The sequence below is a fragment of the Ictalurus punctatus genome, chromosome 4, assembly GCF_001660625.3.
Source record: "Ictalurus punctatus breed USDA103 chromosome 4, Coco_2.0, whole genome shotgun sequence".
Lineage (NCBI taxonomy): Eukaryota > Metazoa > Chordata > Actinopteri > Siluriformes > Ictaluridae > Ictalurus > Ictalurus punctatus.
The window spans coordinates 34,604,392-34,624,262 of record NC_071284.1 but is presented as its reverse complement, the minus strand read 5'-3'; the positions used below and the strand labels follow the sequence as shown (position 1 = coordinate 34,624,262).

General features: G+C 41.5%; 3 protein-coding genes across 5 annotated transcripts in view; all 3 read right to left on the bottom strand.

The window, feature by feature from the left end:
• tmod2 (tropomodulin 2) overlaps nt 1–19,871 on the bottom strand; it is a 120,086-nt gene that overhangs the window by 88,496 nt on the left and 11,719 nt on the right. The window lies entirely within an intron of this gene.
• On the bottom strand, nt 1,622–10,914 carry bcl2l10 (BCL2 like 10). Of its 3 annotated transcripts, none has more exons than XM_017466106.3 (3): nt 10,741–10,914; nt 6,553–6,969; nt 1,622–2,420 (listed from the first exon to the last, which is right to left on the bottom strand). In XM_017466106.3, the coding sequence occupies exons 2-3, from the start codon at nt 6,964–6,966 to the stop codon at nt 2,298–2,300; spliced, it is 537 nt and encodes a 178-aa protein (XP_017321595.1). In that variant the 5' UTR covers nt 6,967–6,969; nt 10,741–10,914; the 3' UTR covers nt 1,622–2,297. The 3 variants fall into 3 exon arrangements, with proteins under 3 accessions (XP_017321595.1, XP_053534286.1, XP_017321596.1); XM_053678311.1 differs by lacking the exon at nt 10,741–10,914 and adding an exon at nt 9,529–9,675; XM_017466107.3 differs by lacking the exon at nt 10,741–10,914 and adding an exon at nt 8,820–8,972.
• The window catches only part of gnb5b (guanine nucleotide binding protein (G protein), beta 5b), a 20,613-nt gene continuing 12,234 nt past the window's right edge, over nt 11,493–19,871 (bottom strand). The window contains exons 11-13 of the mRNA XM_053678303.1: nt 18,894–18,990; nt 13,801–13,967; nt 11,493–11,906 (exon numbers count right to left, since the gene is read on the bottom strand). Of these exons, the coding sequence (XP_053534278.1) occupies nt 11,895–11,906; nt 13,801–13,967; nt 18,894–18,990 (276 nt within the window). The 3' untranslated portion in view covers nt 11,493–11,894. The remainder of the gene's footprint in view (nt 11,907–13,800; nt 13,968–18,893; nt 18,991–19,871) is intronic.

Genomic DNA, 19,871 nt, shown 5'->3' with positions numbered 1-19,871 from the left:
TCATCAGGTTAGCCGCACTGCATTGTGGGAAGACGCGTTAGTTCCTCCTCTTGCTATCATCTACACCAGTAGCAGCATCGACGAATCCTGAGCGTTGAGCAGACATGTCTCTCAGGAGAAAGAAAGAAAGATCTGTCATCCAGATGAAATGACCGCGAGTTAAAAAGGACGGATATTTGCACAGACGTACAGGAGACATGTCCATCATTTCCACATGTAATCATAAATCTGTCAGGTTTAATTCGAAGGGAAATGAGGGGAGGCGGGACCAAGTGGATCGCGCTAGAGCATTCAGGGGGCGGGGCTTAAGCTACATTTATCAACCTTATTTATAAACCTGCTTATCTCACATATACACAAATGTGTATGCACTTACAGGACTGTGTAAATACTCAGGCACACTAGTATTCTTTTAGTACAAATATAGTTATATAAATGTTTGTTTATTTTGTGACGTTTCCAACGGAAAAAACAGACATTTTAAAATACCTCTAACGAACAAAAATATACGACGGGAAAGAAGAGAAACACTCCGAAACCGAGAACAGGGAACTCCGTGGCTCAGATTCAACACGGCCTTCACATTAACGCTTTACGAACACGCTCCAGTTCACCTTCCCCATGCTGGCACACACCTCTAGTGTGGGTGGGGCTTAACAGCGCTTTACTCTCATTGGCTGGTAAGATTTGGACGGTCAGCTCCCTGACCAGGAAGTGAATTCAGAGAGTTCTGGATGCGGTTCTCTCTCTCGTTAGTGTTTATACTGAATCAGTCTGTTAGTTCATAATATTTGAGGTTTGGGTCTCATACCACTATTTTCTGGAGCACAGTCTCAGCTGGACACTCGAGCTGTCGATCAAATCTCACTAGCCAGTGAGGAAATCTCTTTTAAGCCCCTCCCACACAAGGTTTTTTTTTTTTTTTTTTTTTTTTTAAATATAGCTTGTATTTTTCTCATTTGTAAGCCACTTTGGATAAAAAAACATCTGCTAAACGAATAAATGTAATTATATATAAATAAATAAATGAGAGAGATAGAGCACATGAGAGACTTTGTGCCCAAGACTTTTGCACAGTACTGCATGTGTATTTGATACTTTTGTAGTTTATTTTTAATTAGTTAACACAGTGTCTAAAATAAAGTGTTCATCTTTTAGTTCTGAAGAAATAAAACAGGAACTGAACGTGCGACTCATTTACAAAACCAAAAGCATGAATTTAAAAAAAAAAAAAAAAAAAAAAAAAAAAAAGGCATTGCAGTGAAATGCCTTTAACCGATATCTTTCTTGTCCAGCTTATTTAAGAAGCTCATGAGGTATTCCCTTTAATTAAGAAAACAAAACACTGTATAAAGACGTGAAGGAATATTTATCAAAATTTTTCTTCAAATATTTCCGGTGAATTTTATAAATACCCCCCCCCCTTAAAAACCCCGACACTTTCATTGTTTATTTCAGGAAGTGATGTAAAAGGCAGTTTCATTTTGAACGCTTGTGGTTTTGGACTCAGCTGATTTTCCCCTTCACAAAAATTCAGGTTAGAAACTAAAAAGGTCACGAAATGTTTCCGCCGAGTCCCTGCGTACGAGTCATCCCTAAAGCAGCGCACAAAACAAATCCGTTTATGGTAATGACTTTTATTAAGAAAGTGTTAAATAAATAAAATAATGCAAAAATACAATTTTGTCAAGGTCGGGAAAATGCCTAAATAGTTACAATTTGTTCTTCAGATGGTAAAATAAATACAAATTTACAAGTGAAATTGGTTTTAAATTGGGGAAAAAAAAGAAAAAAAAAACCAAAAAAAAAACCACATCACATGATAAAGGCTTACAGAACAACCTAGCACCTTCCGAAATAACATTTCTGCTCCTGCAGGAGGGACTCGTAAACGTCGCCTCCCAGGAAACAAAAAGACAAGACACGAAACGATATGTAAACGAATGGACGCGCTTTCAGAGAAATAAGATGGGGCGTTAGCTGCTTTGCTCGCCAAACTTTCTGAACGCAAGTTAAAAAAATATTAAATGCTATCCAACCTAACCGAGAGGAACACGTCACACCCCGGAGAAATTTTATAAAAATAAAAACATCCCAGAGTGACACGTGAAGAAAAAACCCAAAAACACATTTCTGAACAGTTCTGAGTGAATTTCAGGAGTGATTTTTAATGATCTCTAAACCATAATTAAGATGCATGAAGGTGTAAGAAATAGTTCGTCTGAGAACTCAAGCTTTTCCCTCCGAGTTTAAAACAAAGTGGCGGCGAGAATGAGGAGGACACTGGGACGTGTGGCTCAGCGCACTAGGAGGAAGGTCAGTCCAGCCAAGCCGACTCCCGCTGCCGCGAACAGCGCCGTCTTCATGGACGAATCGTAACTGACATGATCGGTGCTGCTGAAGAACCTGCAGAAACCGTCCTGTACGAGGAACACACAAAACACACACACGTCAAGAGATGTTTCATAACACACATCTGGACAATAAATACAAACATAAAAACCACCACATGTTTGTTTACAGGATGTTGAATACACTTAACAGAGTTACTCAAGTTTTTATTGATTAAAGAACACGTCATACTTTTTATCCTTTTGTGGTTGCATTTAATGTTCCCGAAACAATAGTTCCTGAGCTCACTTACGCTATAGCAGCTATAAACAAAACGAAAAAAACCCCCACAACTCAGGTTTCCGAGAAACCACAAGAAAAAACCCACAAAGAAAATGAAAAAACCCCTCAGAAAGTTCCGTCTTTACCTCCCACACCGGAGACTCCTTCCATAAAACGTTTAAACATCTCATAGAAAGAAAAAAACAAACCAAACAGATTTAATAATAAGTTATTAGTGTCCCATTCAACCGAGAAAGAGCCGTTACTATAGAGACGAGAACGTATTAGAAGGAGCGCGTTTATATAAACTTGTCAGAAGGGCTGTTATAGAAAAATAACCAACACCTTCTGACCAATCAGGATCCAGAATTCAACCGTGCAGTGTCGTAATATAAATATACAACATGAAAAATCCAAACACAGAAAACAGACTTTTATAATAAGACACTGGACTGGGGTGGGGTGGGGTGGGGGGTTGTTGGGGGGTGTAGTAAGGGTGTATCGTGATGTTTATCATGATCTGGATATTATAGGGTTATACTGCTGAGCTCTAATCAGCAGCGTGCAGCAGATCCAGGGCTTATTTCATACATAAAAACAGGCCTGTGTGTGTACACACACACACACACACACACACAGCTCTAAGCCACCTGCTGTACTGCTCAGAAGAACAGGCAGGTGGTGGATATTTTTCTATTTTTCTCACTCGTTCATTTCTCAGGAAAATGTTTTGAAGTCTGTGAGGCGTGTCAGATCAATAGTGTGTTAACACAATAGACTGAAAAGCTGGACCAGCTGGGCCTGGTGTGTGTGTGTGCGCACGCACACGTGTGTGGGTGTGTATACACACACTCAAGACATGTATTTACATGGAAAAGCGAATGAAAGACAGACTCGACGCTCGTGAGAGCCTGATTACGACACGGCGAGGTTGATGAATCGTGAAACATCAGTGAAGATAAACGTGCGAAGGACGCGGATGCATTTTTATTAATCACGCATTAATTACTATACAGCCGGAGAGTTCGCTCATTTCCATGAAGTCTGAAACACCATGAGATGAGGAAAATTCCGGAAGAAACAGGAGGGAGAACAAACAGCCAGGGGGCGGAGCCTGTCTCAAACAAGCAGGATTAGAGATCAAGACAAGGGGGCGGAGCCTGTCTCTAAAACAAGCAGGATTCGAGATGGAACCATGGCTGTGTATTTCGGAACGATCGTAATTACTAGATGAAAACACGGACGTTCTCCTCCAAGCCGTTTACACGCTTTTTACAAGTCGGAATCTCGTAACAGTGGTAATTACGACGCGGCGTGAACGAAGCTCAATTTGTATGGGAAGAGGGGCGGGGTGGGGCAAGGGGAAGTGCACCAAATGTCAACAGGAACAAAAACCCGATAGACACCATTATTAAAAACCCGAACCTCATACGAGAGGAAGTGCAGCGTTGACCTTTCACAGAATTCAGTGCGAAGACCGCGCGCACAAAAAAAAAAAAAAAAAAAAAAAAAAAAGGGGTGCGGAAACCCAAGCGGCATCACCATGGCAACCACAAGAGGTGTCTTAACTAACGAGTGTTTCGTTGCATCACTTATCTTTAAATAAACGTCACTTATCAAAACATTCTGAAGTGCTTATCGAACGGGACAGGAAGTACAGGACAGGAAGTACAGGAAAAAGCAACAAAAAAAAAAAAAGTCGAGTGGTCCAACGAACGCCATTTAGTATTAATGTTACCATAGCAACCACACGTAAAACACGTCTCGTCAGGGCACACGAGAAACTAACGAGCGCTGATGTGTGCGTCATGTTACTGAGAAACCACAGCTTTACCTCCGAGACTGGAGACTCTTTCCAGAAACTCAGAGCAACGGTCACACGTATAATAATCCGTTTATCACCAGCAGAGCGTGCGCCGCACGTCCCTCTGAACGAGCCGTCACTATAGCAACGATAACGCATCGGAACGAGCACGCCAATATAAACCTGTGCTACTCAGAGCTGCGGTTATAGAAATTTATCAACACCTTCTGACCAATCACAACCCAGAATTCAACAGCAATGCGGTGCACTTTTTCTCTCTCTTTTTTAAACGAATTAAAAATATATATATTGGCTAATACGTAAAAACCTGCTATAACAGGAAACATTTCACAATTCAACAGTAAACACCGTCACAAAGAAGCTTCCTGAAATTCCAGATTTAGAGCTGATGACTGATGATTAAATGCCTTGTACATAAATACACACACACACACACACACACCCCTGACCAACACCAGACACGAGTCACGTCTGAAATATTTCCCCCAATAAGCACAAGGAGATACACATCTGTTTTGACTTGAGAAACTCTTTGAGGCTTTAAGGAGAAAGAAAGTCTGCTACCACACGCACGCACGCACACACACACACACACATTCCTGAAATTGCTTGGCACTCCTTGCTTCCCAATTCCTCTAAACGAAAAAGCCACAAGAAAACGAAAACCACGGCCTCAGAACATTCTTAAAGTCTGAGAAGGCACGGGTGAAAATGAGAAACAGTCTGAAACGTCCGGTTTCAGGAAAAACACCCCGCAGAAACTTGGTGTTGGTTTACAGAAGTCCCCTAGAGGCAGAAACAATACGCTCGTCTGAGCTGAGCCTCCCACGCAGACGTGGCAGGACCGTCCCACAGGGTTTCAGATCCATTGATCTAAAGAGCGCTCACACACACACACGGAAAACCCCAACATTTAAAAGTAGATGGCATTAATGAAGACAACACCTGACTGTAGAGGTGATGATGCCTCAGGAGTCTCTCTGGGGTGCGTGTGTTTGTTTTGGTTATTTTTGCCAGACAGAGAGACAGGGAGACACCGACTCAACCTGGACGGTTCTTAATTTTATTTTAGGGTCTTATGCGCTCCCCATCTTTAGAGAACTCCATTAACTGCCTTCTCACAGATCATCAGCTAACACACACAACGCAACTTAATTCTTTCGCTAAATTCCCGTTACGCGATTGTCGCCATGGCACAACTCGGATGCTGTCCTCCCCATCTGTGCTTGTAATTAATAAGCCCAGAAAAACAACTTTTCTGCATAATTACTAAGTATATAATAAAATTAGTCATCATGGTTACACAGGATGGACATGCCTTGGGTCGTTTCTTAAGATAAAGTCCTGTTACGCGATTGTTGCCATGGCTACGACTCGACTGCTGTTATCTCGATCGATCTGTTCTTACGATCGATAAAGATCGTAGTTGTCATGGTTACACAGGAGGACCCGCGTCTGCCACGGCTACTTACACCACGGCGATTACACAGACGCCGCGTCATTTTATTTACTCCAACGACGTCACAGCACAGAGTCCTCATCTGGCTTTCGTTTTCTCATTGGCAGAGATCATTTCCACTTCCACTGTTAAAACTGCAGTGAAGAAAACGCGTTTCTTTAAGAACACCCTTTCGGCCTACGTTTCGCCGAACCCGCGCAAAGTGACTTTCGTAAGGCCGTGCACTTTTTTGGCGGTACCTTCATGATGTTCAGGAGAAATCGTAAAGAAAAAGACGCAAAGAAAGAAATTGAGTCCTAATTCATTACTGCATCACTTCAGTTTGCCCATTTCTAAAATGTTTTCCCCAATTCATCCACCCGTCCAACCTAAACATGAGCTCACATGTGATTAGAGCTAAACCCAGCCCTAGTGATTTCATCAGTGGTCAACAAACCCGTTCTCGGAGATCTACCTTCCTGAAGACTTTATCTTCAAACATAATAGTGCCCACTGACCACCTAGTGTGCGTGTTAGATTTAGCTAGGAGATCTCAGGGAAGATGGCTGGCGACCACTGGATTACATCACCACCACAGCTAAATAACCGTTTACAAATTACATGGACATGTTTCAGCCTGGAGACACCTGGTGATCACGTTTAAACTCATCCTTACCCAGCCTCCATTCTCCAGCAGCCAGTCGCTCCTCTCTTTGACCAGGTAATCAGCGATGGTCTCGGCGAGCTTCCTGCAGTTCTCCACTCCGTCTCCTCGGGAGGACATCTCGGTGGCGACAACGCCCGTGAAAGCGAACAGCGAGACGATTCTTCCCCAGTTCAGCTTTCCGTCCTCCACCAGCAAGGTCATGACGCTGCGCAGACAGGTGCTCCGGTCCGATTTCAAGCCGCACGCCGCCAGGAACGTGCGCGACATAGACAGGAACTTGGTCTTGTACTGGAGCTCCAGATCCTTCGCCACACGGCGCATGGCCTCGGCCGACTTGCTGGGAGGCATCTGCTGGTTCCCGATGCAGAAGTCGATGTAGTCTTCTGCCAACATCAGAGTCTCTTTCCTTAACCAACAGGACATTTTCTGTAAGGGGAGACAGCGATACGCCTGATCAGTAAGGGTCCAAGCACAGAAGATGACAAAATTTTAAATGTTTTTATAGGCATTTTTATTTTTAGGGGTCCAAGCACCAAAGAATCTATTGTCTAATTATGTTTTTGTTCCCTTTAGGGGTCCAAACACAAAAATCCCTACCACCATCATCATCATCATGATTTTTATTTGGACTTTTCATTAGGTTTTTAAAAATCAACCTCATTTAAAAAAAAATTCCTCTAAAATTGGACATGCAGACCAAACTGTAGTCCATCACGCTACTCAGGGAAGCGAGAGGATCACACCGTTGGTGGTGCTATAGCACAGGTTTCCATGTTCCTACATCTCCTGAACACACCTGATTCATTGCCTTCTCCCAAAAAAAAAAAAAAAAAAAAAAAAAAAAAAAAAGCCTCATGAACGTTCTACTTCTGCAAACCTGGCCAACTTTTGAGCTTAAATGCATTATAGGGAGGTCCTAGGAATTCTGCCGCATCTTCAAAAAACCGGCCTCAAAAAACTCAGCAGTGTGTGAACATCAATAAATGATCAAAACCACACTGAAAACAACATGGCCGCCACCCTACAATCATTCACATGAAACTCTGAGGTGGGATTTAATTCAAAGAACAGTAGCTCAGGATCCATACATCCAACCGAGCTGACATTTGACGTACTGAATCTCTGCGCTAAACCGTATTTTTATTTACGATAATGACAGAGTTACTGAACAAACATGGCCACCATCGGCCAATCAGCTTCCAGCAGGCATTTGACAGGATTAGCATTAAGCTACCATCGCAAAACTTGAACAGAGTGTTCATCAATGATCTCTATTGTTCTATACACACACAATAATTTGGCCACTGGGGGTGATATTCACAAATGGTGCTTGGACCCCACAAATCACAGCATGTTCCCATACTACTACTATTAATAATAATAATAATAATAATAATAATAATAATAATAATAATATTATTATTCTTCATCCACATAAAAAAGCTCCAATATTTAAAGCAGTATATAAATAATATTTCCTGCTCATATAACACAATCTCTAAACAGTGTACACTTTATAACGTGATTCTTTTTGCTCTTTTGATTCGCCTTTATAATTTAACAGTATTCTCTATATTTTAACAAAAGCCCGCCCTCCTGCGCTCGGATTGGCTAGAACAGTCAACCTGCGCGGTGTCGTCCAATCAAATTAAGGAGATTTTCGACGTGACCAACCATTCGCTTCGGTGATGCCGTAAAACAGTTGGGAAACGAAATAAAATCACTAAACAGCTATTTAAGGAAGGTACAGCATTTTAAAAAAATAAACAATAATAAAAGACAATAAAACTGCACAGGTTGAAATTAAATCCTGAAAAAAAGGTCAAGGTTAGTTTTAAGGTTAGTGCTAACATACACAAAGCCGGTTGTTAGCCAAATCTCCAGGCGTTTAATAATGAGGAAGCTGCCCGTCATATTCTTCATAAAACAGCGCTTTTATTGTAAAAAAAAGCACCTCTGGGGTTCTGCATTATTTCACTTCGTTTTAAATATTAATCCCGACCTTGTAATTGCTGCGATATTAATGTAGGAAACGCATTAAATAATAAATAAAGAGCTGAATCGCTTCTGCAGCTGTCAGTGAGACACAAAGGGAAACCCGAAAAGCACAGCCCCGTCAACCGCAAACAAAACGCCTCGATTCACCCAATTAAACGCTTTAAATATGACAAACACAACCACACACGGGTTCCGGGACAGCTGTAGAAACGAGTCGAGACTCCAAAAAGTCATATTTATCATTCATGTGAAAAGGAGACGTGAAATAAACCGCTCACCCTCCCAGCGATGTCAAGCTCTCCAACGACAGTTCGAGACCAAGCCGGAAGAGAACACCGCGCTCCGCCTCCTTTTCTAACCCACAGTAGCCCCGCCCACTGGTCGTCACACCGCACGTCACGGTACGTCACCGGTTTCCACTCCACTTTCAGTTCCTCTCATTCGTAAAAATTTCCCACTGTTTTTTTTTGGAAATTTAGCCTACGTTTACATCATCAAAATATGGACACAAAAAGTCGAAAAGTATGTGCACCCCACCTGACCATCACACCCATATATGGTTCTTCCAGAAACCGTTTGAAGCACACACTGTTTGATGTACAGAATGTCTTTTGTGTGCACAAACCTGTTCCAGCATGACAGTACTCATTTTTACTTTGTAATAGTTTTGTTCTTGTTCATGTTCATCTGAGGATAACGCCTAAGAAGTCCATGTCATGTCACTGAGATCAGTACAAAATGTTTATCTGCTTACAGATACAAACATGTTCTTCTGTTCAAGGTTCGTCTAAACATCTTCCAAGATCCTAAAACAAAGTCTGTTTGATCTGCCTCAAACCTCTTCTTATCGGTACACAGGAGTGTGTCATGCTCTGTGTTTCATATATATAGTAGTGGTTCAGCACAAGCACTTCAGAGCGCTCTCATTATTCTCTCCTGCTTTACTCTATCCTGCATTAACCATCTTTCTGTAATAAACTCTTTTACCTTCAGAGGTCGAGTCTGCGAGTGTTGTCTAATTTCTTCGACAATTTGGCGTCTCCTGGCTGGGCTGCGTGAGTCTTTAAGCTTTTCTTGAGAACACGTAAACCAGAGGACGCTCTGGAGAAGGTTCACACTGAAGTCTGTGTTGATACGAAGGCGGTTTGTTCTTTGTTTTGTAGAGCAAAGACAGATGCAGCCTTAACACTGACCGGTAGACATCATCAAGAATTTAGAATTTAGAATATAGAATTTGATGACGTCATGACGTCATCGTGTATTGCTGTCTCCATGACTACGTGTCATGGACAGCAGTAATGTAATTATTGACCTTAATCTGAGTAAGATAATAATGTGATTAAGGTGTTTACATAAGAATACTCCAGTCATGTTCACGTTTTACATGTTATAGAACATAATTAGATTAACAGCCCGCGTCATTACGTCACCGCGCCACGCCGTCCGACGTCCCTCCAGAATTTCACGTATCAACATACAGTTGGTCGTCGTTATGGTGCCGTATACAGTTTGGGTGTTTTTATTTAAAAAATGTTTACGAACGCTTCAAGTGCGGTTAATTATCTGTCATGCTATACGTGCAAATAGACGACTGCTTGAAGCCGTGGGCTGCGTCTCAAACCGCGTACTTACCGTCTATATAGTAGCCGAGATACATGTATTTCTCCCACTACAGGCCTATAGTAGGAAAGTACGCGGTTTGGGACACAGCCGTGCTCTTTTGTTCGCCGTAAAATGTTGACAACTGCCGTGTGTGATCGTGTCCTGTCGCAAAATGCGGTGAAAACTCCCACACGATGTTAATAGTGTGATTAAGATGTTTACACGTCTGTAATACACGTCGATAATGCGACTAAAACAGGAATACTCCACACGTCTTAATTCCATTAGTGTTTACTTCGAGTATGACTAATCGGATTAGGGTAATTAAAAATTGCTGTTTACATCGTAGGTTCTTAATCAGATTATCATCTTAATCGGGTTAATATTGGATTATTGTTGTCCATGTAAACGCACTGAACGATATAAGAAATGCGCGTATTACATTGAGAGAAGTATTACATGGAGCGATTTCTTATGTCATGCTCTGTTTCATATATATAGTAGTGGTTCAGCACAAGCGCTTCAGAGCGCTCTCATTATTCTCTCCTGCTTTACTCTATCCTGCATTAACCATCTTTCTGTAATAAACTCTTTTACCTTCAGAGGTCGAGTCTGCGAGTGTCGTCTAATTTCTTCGACAATTTGGCGTCTCCTGGCTGGGCTGCGCGAGTCTTTCAGCTTTTCTAGAGAACACGTAAACCGGAGGACGCTCTGGAGAAGTTTCACACTGAAGTCTGTGTTGATACGAAGGCGGTTTGTTCTGTTTTGTAGAGCAAAGACAGATGCAGCCTTAACACTGACCGGTAGACATCAAGAATTTAGAATTTTATGACGTCATCGTGTATGGCTGTCTCCATGGAAGCGAGTCAAGAATTTAAAATTTTATGACGTCATCGTGTATTGCTGTCTCCATGGAAGCGAGTCAACGATATAAGAAGCGCGTATTACATTGAGAGAAGTATTACATGGAGGCGATTTCTTATGTCATGCTCTGTATCATATATATAGTAGTGGTTTAGTACAAGCGCTTCAGAGCGCTCTCATTATTCTCTCCTGCTTTATTCTATCCTGCATTAACCATCTTTCTGTAATAAACCTTTTTACCTTCAGAAGACGAGTCTGCGAGTGTTGTCTAATTTCCACGACCGTTTATACACATCATATCAAAACTATATTATCATAGGAGTCATTTTTAACACACAGCTCCACGTTCACACTTAAAGCCACGCCCCTTGACCGAGTCTGACGCTTGTGCGGTGCGAGAACACGAAGAGCTCCATTAGTCTCATAGCTTCAGTGCAAAACTAAAGAAGCAAACTTCACATGCTGAACCGATTCACTACACGGTGCACATTTCATTTATTCTTCAAAAACCAAAAAAAACTAAAAACTCATTAGACAATACAGGTCTGTAGTGTTTAATCACTTTAATATTAATATTACGGGATCCACACGTTCATGATTACACTACTTACATGGTGCTAATGTTTAGTATTTATAAATGTCTCAATACTACATACTGCACACACTGATTTATGTCACGCTTCTCCATCAACATACACATTTCTCTCTTAACCCTGGATTTTTAATAACGTTAAATCACCTGCGGACAAATACAACAACAATGTACGATCTGCTGACCAGCTACGAGACACGCTGAGGAATTAATAAGCAAATAAAAGGTTTAAGAATAAAAGAGTCTGTTGTGAATCCGTCTTCATATCAGCTCCAAAACACACTGAGGACTCGACTCAAGCCCAGAACTGTAGGAGAGAGAGAGAGTGTGAGTGAGTGAGTGTTCATTGTGTGTTTATTTTTTCCAGCTCTGACGTTAATGTCCCATTTTTACACACGAAGCAACCACATGTGAGTGTTCTGGTGAGGTCAGCATTTCTCACACACACACTACACTGTCGTGTCCCGATAAGGAAGCGCTGTTTTGTTGCCTGGGGCTATCAGAGTATAACAATGAGCCTGTTGAGACTGTTCCTCATGCCTGTTTCTGGTTTCCAAAGTATTGGCACCCTTCATGAGCACAAATTTTTTATATATATATATATATATGCACACACATACGCACACACTGCCTGACAAAAGTTTGTGGACGCTCGACTGAAATGTTTCTCATGATGTTAAAAACCTTTTGATCTGAAGGTGTGTGATTAAATGTTTAATATCGGTGTCGTAGACAAAAATATAATCGTGCCGACGTATTCGTTTCTTTCATTAGAAAAACTAACGTTTTATTTACAAATAAATCTTTATTTAAACGGACGACTCGGAGCGAAATATTCCGAAAAGCAGCCAATAAGAGTCCGGCGTCAGTGTGAACTCCTTTAATCCTGTTTAAAAATCATCTCCGGGAAATTCCTCAAGGTATCGCTCGAGAAAACGCCGAGAATATATTTCTCTTTTCAAACTTCTACGCGAAAAGCGTGTCGACTTTGAAGACGCTAAAATATAAAATTATTTTTGATTTATTTCGGATTTTTTTTATCACGACATAATTCCTATAGTTCCATTTGTGGTACTGATCTGGGATCAGTCGTTCCTGCAGCACATTATACTCTCATTGATGTCCTCAGATTTGTGCGTGTGGACGTCCTTCTCACTTCACACCACAGATTTACTGAGATTTTCATCACAACACTGCTTCTGCTTTCTGTGTCCTGAAACCACTGCTGAGTTGATTTGAATGTTTGCTTGTTGAAAGCTCTTTCCACTGCCAAGTCTTCTCCTCTTTGCAGAAGTACCCAGGTTATGATGGGATGTATCCCGTGACAAGATTAAAACAAGCCTCAGCGCGTCACTGATCCACCGCCGGATTGAACACTGGGTTTGGGGGATGTTTCCATGTACTCAGCTTCTTTAATCGACAAATATGCTGACGGCCAAAAAAGATTGAACACAAAACCACCAAAAGATGACTGATCGTATCTCTAGTGAGGCTTTTTTGTGGGTTGAGTCTCAGGAAGAGCCTCTGTAGTGCACCAGCTAGCTAGCTGTTATTGGTGTTGTGGACGTGGTCTGTAATTAAACAGCTCTGAAATTTGATGAGCTAAACAATATAAACGCGATTTTCAGGGTTTTTGCGTCAGCATATGAGCACGGGATCAATTTTCAAGTTATTATGTAAATCCCGAATGTGTTTAATGGGGCTTTAGCAGCTCATGTATTTGAATCTCTTCTCTAATTTGTGCACATGAGAAAGCTATAAATTATGATCTCCCATTCAGTCAAAGGCAACAATACCAATTTTTTTTTTTTCAAGGGTTGGAATGACATTTTGTTGGCATTCACTTCAAATATTAGCCTTATCAGTCGGGTGCCAACAATTTTGCACCCTGCATATGTTGTTAGACAGAAAATACTATTATGTTAAACATAGACAATTAATATTGCCCAGTATTATATATCGATAATTTATATCTCTCTACATGATTTATGTCACATTATACAAATCTTCAGTGTACCTATATACAGCATATCACAGTATGAGTAAACATCTGTATATGTGCTGTGGTATTCTGTTTTATCTTGTTCTTGTTTTTTCTTTAAAGATTTATGTAGAACATGTGGGGATTTTCAGGCTGTGTATTGTGGAACATGTCTTGTTTAAAGTCCTGCCTGGGTTCATAGGAATGACTGGTTCCTCACCCGTAGTGTGTTGTCCCACGATGCTGAGCAGAACGCGGTACCGTCAGGCGACACTCGGACCTTACTGACCCGGTTCTCGTGCCCGTACAGGATCGCCGCCCGGGTGCCCTTTAACACGTCCCATATGTTTATAGTGTAGTCGTTATAGCCAGCAAACAGCAGTCGCCCTGACACACACACACACACACACACACACAATGTATCATTATTAAACCTGCTACAGTGACTTATTTATTGCTCAAACATTATTATTTTTAAATGATTCATTTATGCTTTTGACATGGAAAGACACATAGGCAACTCAAAAGTACCGGCCCTGAGCTTAACCTAGCTAACAACTGAGGCTAATGTTTTAACAAGCTATCCCATATCTATTAAGTCTTTTATTTTGACCATGTGAAACCAGAGCAAAAATGGGAACGAGGCAGAACTATCAGGAACGTCAACATTTACCTCAGATGTGTTGGTAAATTCCTAAGAAAAGACTCAGAAAAAGACTAAAACTGCACATTTACACTTAGCATTGAACGTGAAGGAGCCTTGAGGTAGCTTTATACAACATACAGTATGCTAGCTAGCTAGCTAGTGTCTGCTAGTTAGCCTACTATATTTAATACATTTGTGTTTATTGAAGTGTTTATGTTTAGCTTACATACTCATAATCTGGTGGTAATGCTAGCTGGCTTATCTACCGTTAGGCTAATGTGAACTAGCTGGTTTTAGCAAGCAGTTGTAGGTAATATCTTGATTTTACGTTAACACTGAACATATATCTATAACTTTATATTGAAATACTACAGTATCTATAAAGTGCATACTGTATACACTGTGAGATATATATACAAACACATACATTTCATGTGAAAAATTAAGTACGCCCCATGGAAATTGTTGCAAACACTTGATCCTCTTTGAAACAGTGCCTATTAATAAAGTTGATCTACTTGAACAAAACCACAAGGAAAATTGACTTTTCAATCATTTATTCAACAGAAATATCAATAGATGGGATATTCTTCTTTGGCAAAAGTAAGTATATCCTTGGCCTCAGAAGCTAGTATTGCCCCCTTTGGCCGAAAGAACTTCTTGTAGGTGTTTTGCATAATTGTCCACCAGTCTCTGAAATCAGCTTGCTGGAATTTTTGACCATTCTTGCATCCAATGTTCGTTCAGTTGCAAGATGTTTGAGGGTTTTCTTGCATGTTCTGCTCGTTTCAAATCCCCCCACAACATTTCAAATCCGATCTTTGACTAGGCCGTTCCATAACTCTCCTCCATTCCTTCTTTTCAAACAATTCCTTTGTGGATTTGCTCGTGTGCTTAAGATCATTATCCTGTTGAAAGATCCACTTTCAGTTCAACTTCACATACTCTTCACATACTCTTTGGTATGATGGAGAATTCATAGTTGAATCAATGAATGCAAGCTGTCCAGTCCCTGAGGCAGTGAAGCAACCCCAAACCATAACATTTCCACCACCGTGCTTCACAGTTGGTATGAGGTGCTTCTCCTAAAACACTGTCTTTGGTCTGCGCCAAACATGTCTGCTGTTACTGTGACCGAACAACTCTATCTTTGATTTATCTGTCCAGAGCACATTATTCCAAAAGGCCTGGTCTTTGTCTATATGCTCATTGGCAAAATGAAGTCTTGTAAAGGCTTTTTCCTGAAACGCCTCCCATGCAGATCAGATTTGTGTAATCTCTTTCTGATTGTAGAAGCATGTACTCTCACACCAACAGCTGCAAGACTTACTAGCAGATCCTGTGGTGAAACTCTGGGGTTCATGGAGACTTCTTTTTGTATGAGCCGGTCTGCTCTTGGGCTGAATTTGCAGGGATGGGGTGTCCTAGACAAACTGGCAGTCGTTAGAAATCTGCAACATTTGTTTATTTTCCTTACAGTGGAATGCTGTATTTCAAATCACTTGGAGATCATTTTAACTCCATTGCTAGGCTCATAGGCATCCATCCACAACCTTTTTACTGAAGGCCTTACAGAACTCTTTAGATCTTGGCATGAAGACACCACACACCTCAATAACAAAGGGAACACCAGACACTAGATATGAGAGGGGTATAAACAAGACGGGTTCCACCTGCACTCCCTCAGCAGGTTCTAATCACTGGAACCCGATCTTCAACACCTGATTCTAATGTTATGGATTGGAAGGTGAGATAAATGTAGGGGTGTACTTACTTTTCCCGTGTGACTGATCTGTTTTTTGTTAAATTAATTTGTGAAAATTACTACAAAATGTCAGTTTGACGTATCTTTTGATAGTGTATCACCTTTATTAATAGGCACTGCTTCAAAGAGGATCAAATGGTTCCTACTGCTATATTTTTTTACTGTCTGGTTCTAAAGATATCGACAAAACATAGCTATTTTTTAGCAAATCATGCAGTAATAAGAATATTGTATATCTTCAACAATATACCCATGTACATGTACTTACATGTTTTGAAACAAAATGGCTGCAAAAATCACGTCTTCAATAACTGTTCAGGACTTTAATCGGGATTTTAAGGTAAGTGTGATGGATGAGTATAAACACACAAGGTGAGTTTCCCAACGTTCCCAACTTTAACAGGAAGAAATGTCAAAAATCAAGTGAAACCCCTGGGTGTGAAAGTAAATTCCCCACAGTGCCTGACCTCCCTCTCGAAAGGAAACTACACACACTACAGAGCAGGAAGGCAGTTCAGCCTGTTTACATATAAAAAATAACACGGAGTACTGGAGCGTTTCGTTAAATCACACTTGATCGATCAGTGTGACGGCGGGTTTTTACAGCAACGTCACGCCCTGAGATGATCGGAGATGAAGAGAAAGTCAAGAGAAAATGAAAGGGCTGAAAGTAAAGAGGGAAAGATTGGACTGTAAGGACTCATCAGCGCTAATCTATTATTTATTTATTTATTTTGTTTCGTCTACGGTACTGTACAAAATCCTTCGTCACAGAAGAAATGACCTACACTCTTTAAAATAAAGGTTCTTCAATGGTTCTTTACAGCATCGGAGGTCCTCGTCAAGCCCCGTTTTTCATTCTGTATGGTTCTTGAGTTGAGCTTTATGTTTTATTGTAGGTTCAGCGCATTGGTTCTTCAAGGTACCATCCCGTAACAGGTTAAAGTGAACCCTTTACAGTTTATAGTGGGACTGTAAAATTTTCTCCTGGCAATCACTCTTAAGAACCTTACTTTGGTTCCTTACAGCACTAACGAAGGTTTTTTTTTTTTAAAAAAAATTATTTATTTATTTTTTAGAGAACTTATGATAGCATGTGTTCTTTGTGGCACTGCTGTGAAGAACCATCTCTGGGTTCTTTAAAGCACCATTAAACAGATGGTTCTCTAAAGAACTTGAGAGTAAAAGGTTCATTGTGCAACTGAAAAGGGCATCAGGCTGAAAAACTCTTTCTGGCTCTAACTGGAACCTTTATTTTTATGAGTGTAGATCATAAATGCCTTCAAAAATTATGAAATTACATGCACATATATATATATATATATACACACACACACACGTATCGGTCTATCTGTTCATTCTGGTGGCTAATTAAGAGTTAGTTTTTAAAAAAAAACTAGTTATTACTTGATGAAAAGTATCTTTATGGTTCGATATCTTATCAAGTGCAGAACGCCATAACTCCATTCACGGCTCTCGATTCGTCGACAAAAAAATTCCGGAACATTTCATTAAATTGAAAGTGAAATATTTGGGATGGTTTTTTTTTTCGCCTCCAACCTCAACACAATATCTGTCATGAAGGAATTTGAGGTTGACGTCATGTTTGTTAGTTGAGGCAAATTACACCTTCTCATAGACGTTGAGCACACGGGGGCATTTTGATTTCATTATCATCGTCACTCCAGTGCTTTCCCACATTTATAATCCTTTATAAAACATTAATAACCCTGCCGCATGAGAACTGCAGAGTGAGCGGGCGTGTCCTGAACTTTGACCGTACAACACTTGCAGTAAAGATGATCACACACACACACACAGAGTGTTGAAATTGATCTCGTGCCAGTACAATCCTGCTAACGGAAAGGTCAAAGTTCAGTAGACGCCTGTGTATCAGGTGATTCAGGCGAATCACAGCAGTTCACTGCCACGCAGTCGGAGAACACGCACGCCGCGTGTGCAGTACACATGGTCTATTTTATAGATTCACAGTCGAGGAATCAGCAGAGGTCAGGGCTGCTGAGGTCAGATCACTGTGTACTGTTTGCGAAATGTTATTTTATATATAATGCAACTCGCATACATGATTACACTAACACCTATATAACAGCACATAAAGCACACCATTATCTATACAGTACTACAGGGTATATGCTATATAACCTACACAATACATTATTTATTATATACTATTAAGATCATATCTAGTACTCAGCACTATGATTTCTGTATGTAATATACATTACATTATTTATTTTCATTATTATACCTTATTATTTACGTGACACGATATTCCCTACATCATACCTATATAATACAGTATTACCTGTATGATAAGTTAGGAGCTGTATAATCTGTCATTGTGTATATACTGATGTTATATTACTGTACGCTGCTCATAAGATGTGATATTACCTATACAATATTAATATGTATTAAATGGCTACATAACGCATTACTACCTATATGATGGCACCTCTATACGGCCTGTAGGTAAAGAGAGTAGGACTCGAGAGGGTTGGACTTACAGCTGAGTGTGCATGTTCTCCCCGTGCTGCGGGGGTTCCTCCGGGTACTCCGGTTTCCTCCCCCAGTCCAAACACATGCATGGTAGGCTGATTGGCGTGTCTAAAATGTGTATGAATGTGTGTGTGTGAATGTGTGTGTGATTGTGCCCTGCGGTGTATTGGTTCCCCGTTCAGGGTGTACCCCGCCCTGTACCCCATGCTCCCTGGGATCTGCTCCAGCTTCCCGGCGACCCAATAGGATAACCGTTACAGAAAATGGATGGATGGACAGATGGATCTTGCTCCATGCCAATAATAATATTATAAATTACTTCAGGCCTCATTAGCATTAGCTTTCAAATTAGCATTAGCGCTGTGCTCTCCTTTTCTCTCACCACTGAGGGAGAAGTCCACACTGGAGGCGCCGAAGATGATGCTCTCTTTAGCGTAAACGGCCACTTCGCGGTCGGCCCTCAGGTCATACAGACGGCACTGAAACACACCAGAACAGAAATCAGAACACTCAGACACACACACACACACACACACTCTCGCACGCACACACTCACGCACACTCCTGCAGTCACCTCTGCTTTAATTAACACAGACTGATGAACTATGATCTCCACATCACTGTTCGTTACGCCGCAGTAAGGGGTTCGTTACGGCGCAGTAAGGGGTCCGTTACGCCGCAGTAAGGGGTTCGTTGCGCCGCAGTAAGGGGTTTGTTACGCCGCAGTAAGGGGTTTGTTACGCCGCAGTAAGGGGTCCGTTACGCCGCAGTAAGGGGTCCGTTGCGCCGCAGTAAGGGGTTCGTTACGCCGCAGTAAGGGGTTCGTTACGCCGCAGTAAGGGGTTCGTTACGCCGCAGTAAGGGGTCCGTTACGCCGTAGTAAGGGGTCCGTTACGCCGCAGTAAGGGGTTCGTTACGCCGCAGTAAGGGGTTCGTTACGCCGCAGTAAGGGGTTCGTTACGCCGCAGTAAGGGGTTCGTTACGCCGCAGTAAGGCGTTCGTTACGCCGCAGTAAGCGGTTCGTTACGCCGCAGTAAGGGGTTCGTTACGCCGCAGTAAGGGGTTCGTTACGCCGCAGTAAGGGGTTCGTTACGCCGCAGTAAGGGGTTCGTTACGCCGCAGTAAGGGGTTCGTTACGCCGCAGTAAGGGGTTCGTTACGCCGCAGTAAGGGGTTCGTTACGCTGTAGTAAGGCGTTCATTACTCTCACCTTTACTCCATATGCAGTAAAATATACGGAGACGACGCTAAAGCCGACTTTCATCAGCACTCACTAACCTGATGACTCAAAACTCTACATGATTCAGTCATCAGGATAAAGCACATGCCAGCATGAACTAGCATGTGACACACACCACACA

Coding starts and splice junctions, on each gene's coding strand:
- bcl2l10 (XM_017466106.3), bottom strand. CDS start 6,966: ATGTCCTGTTGGTTAAGGAAAGAGACTCTGATGTTGGCAGAAGACTAC. Junction 2,421..6,552: donor TGCTGGAGAATGGAGGCTGG/GTAAGGATGAGT, acceptor TTCCTCGTACAG/GACGGTTTCTGCAGGTTCTT.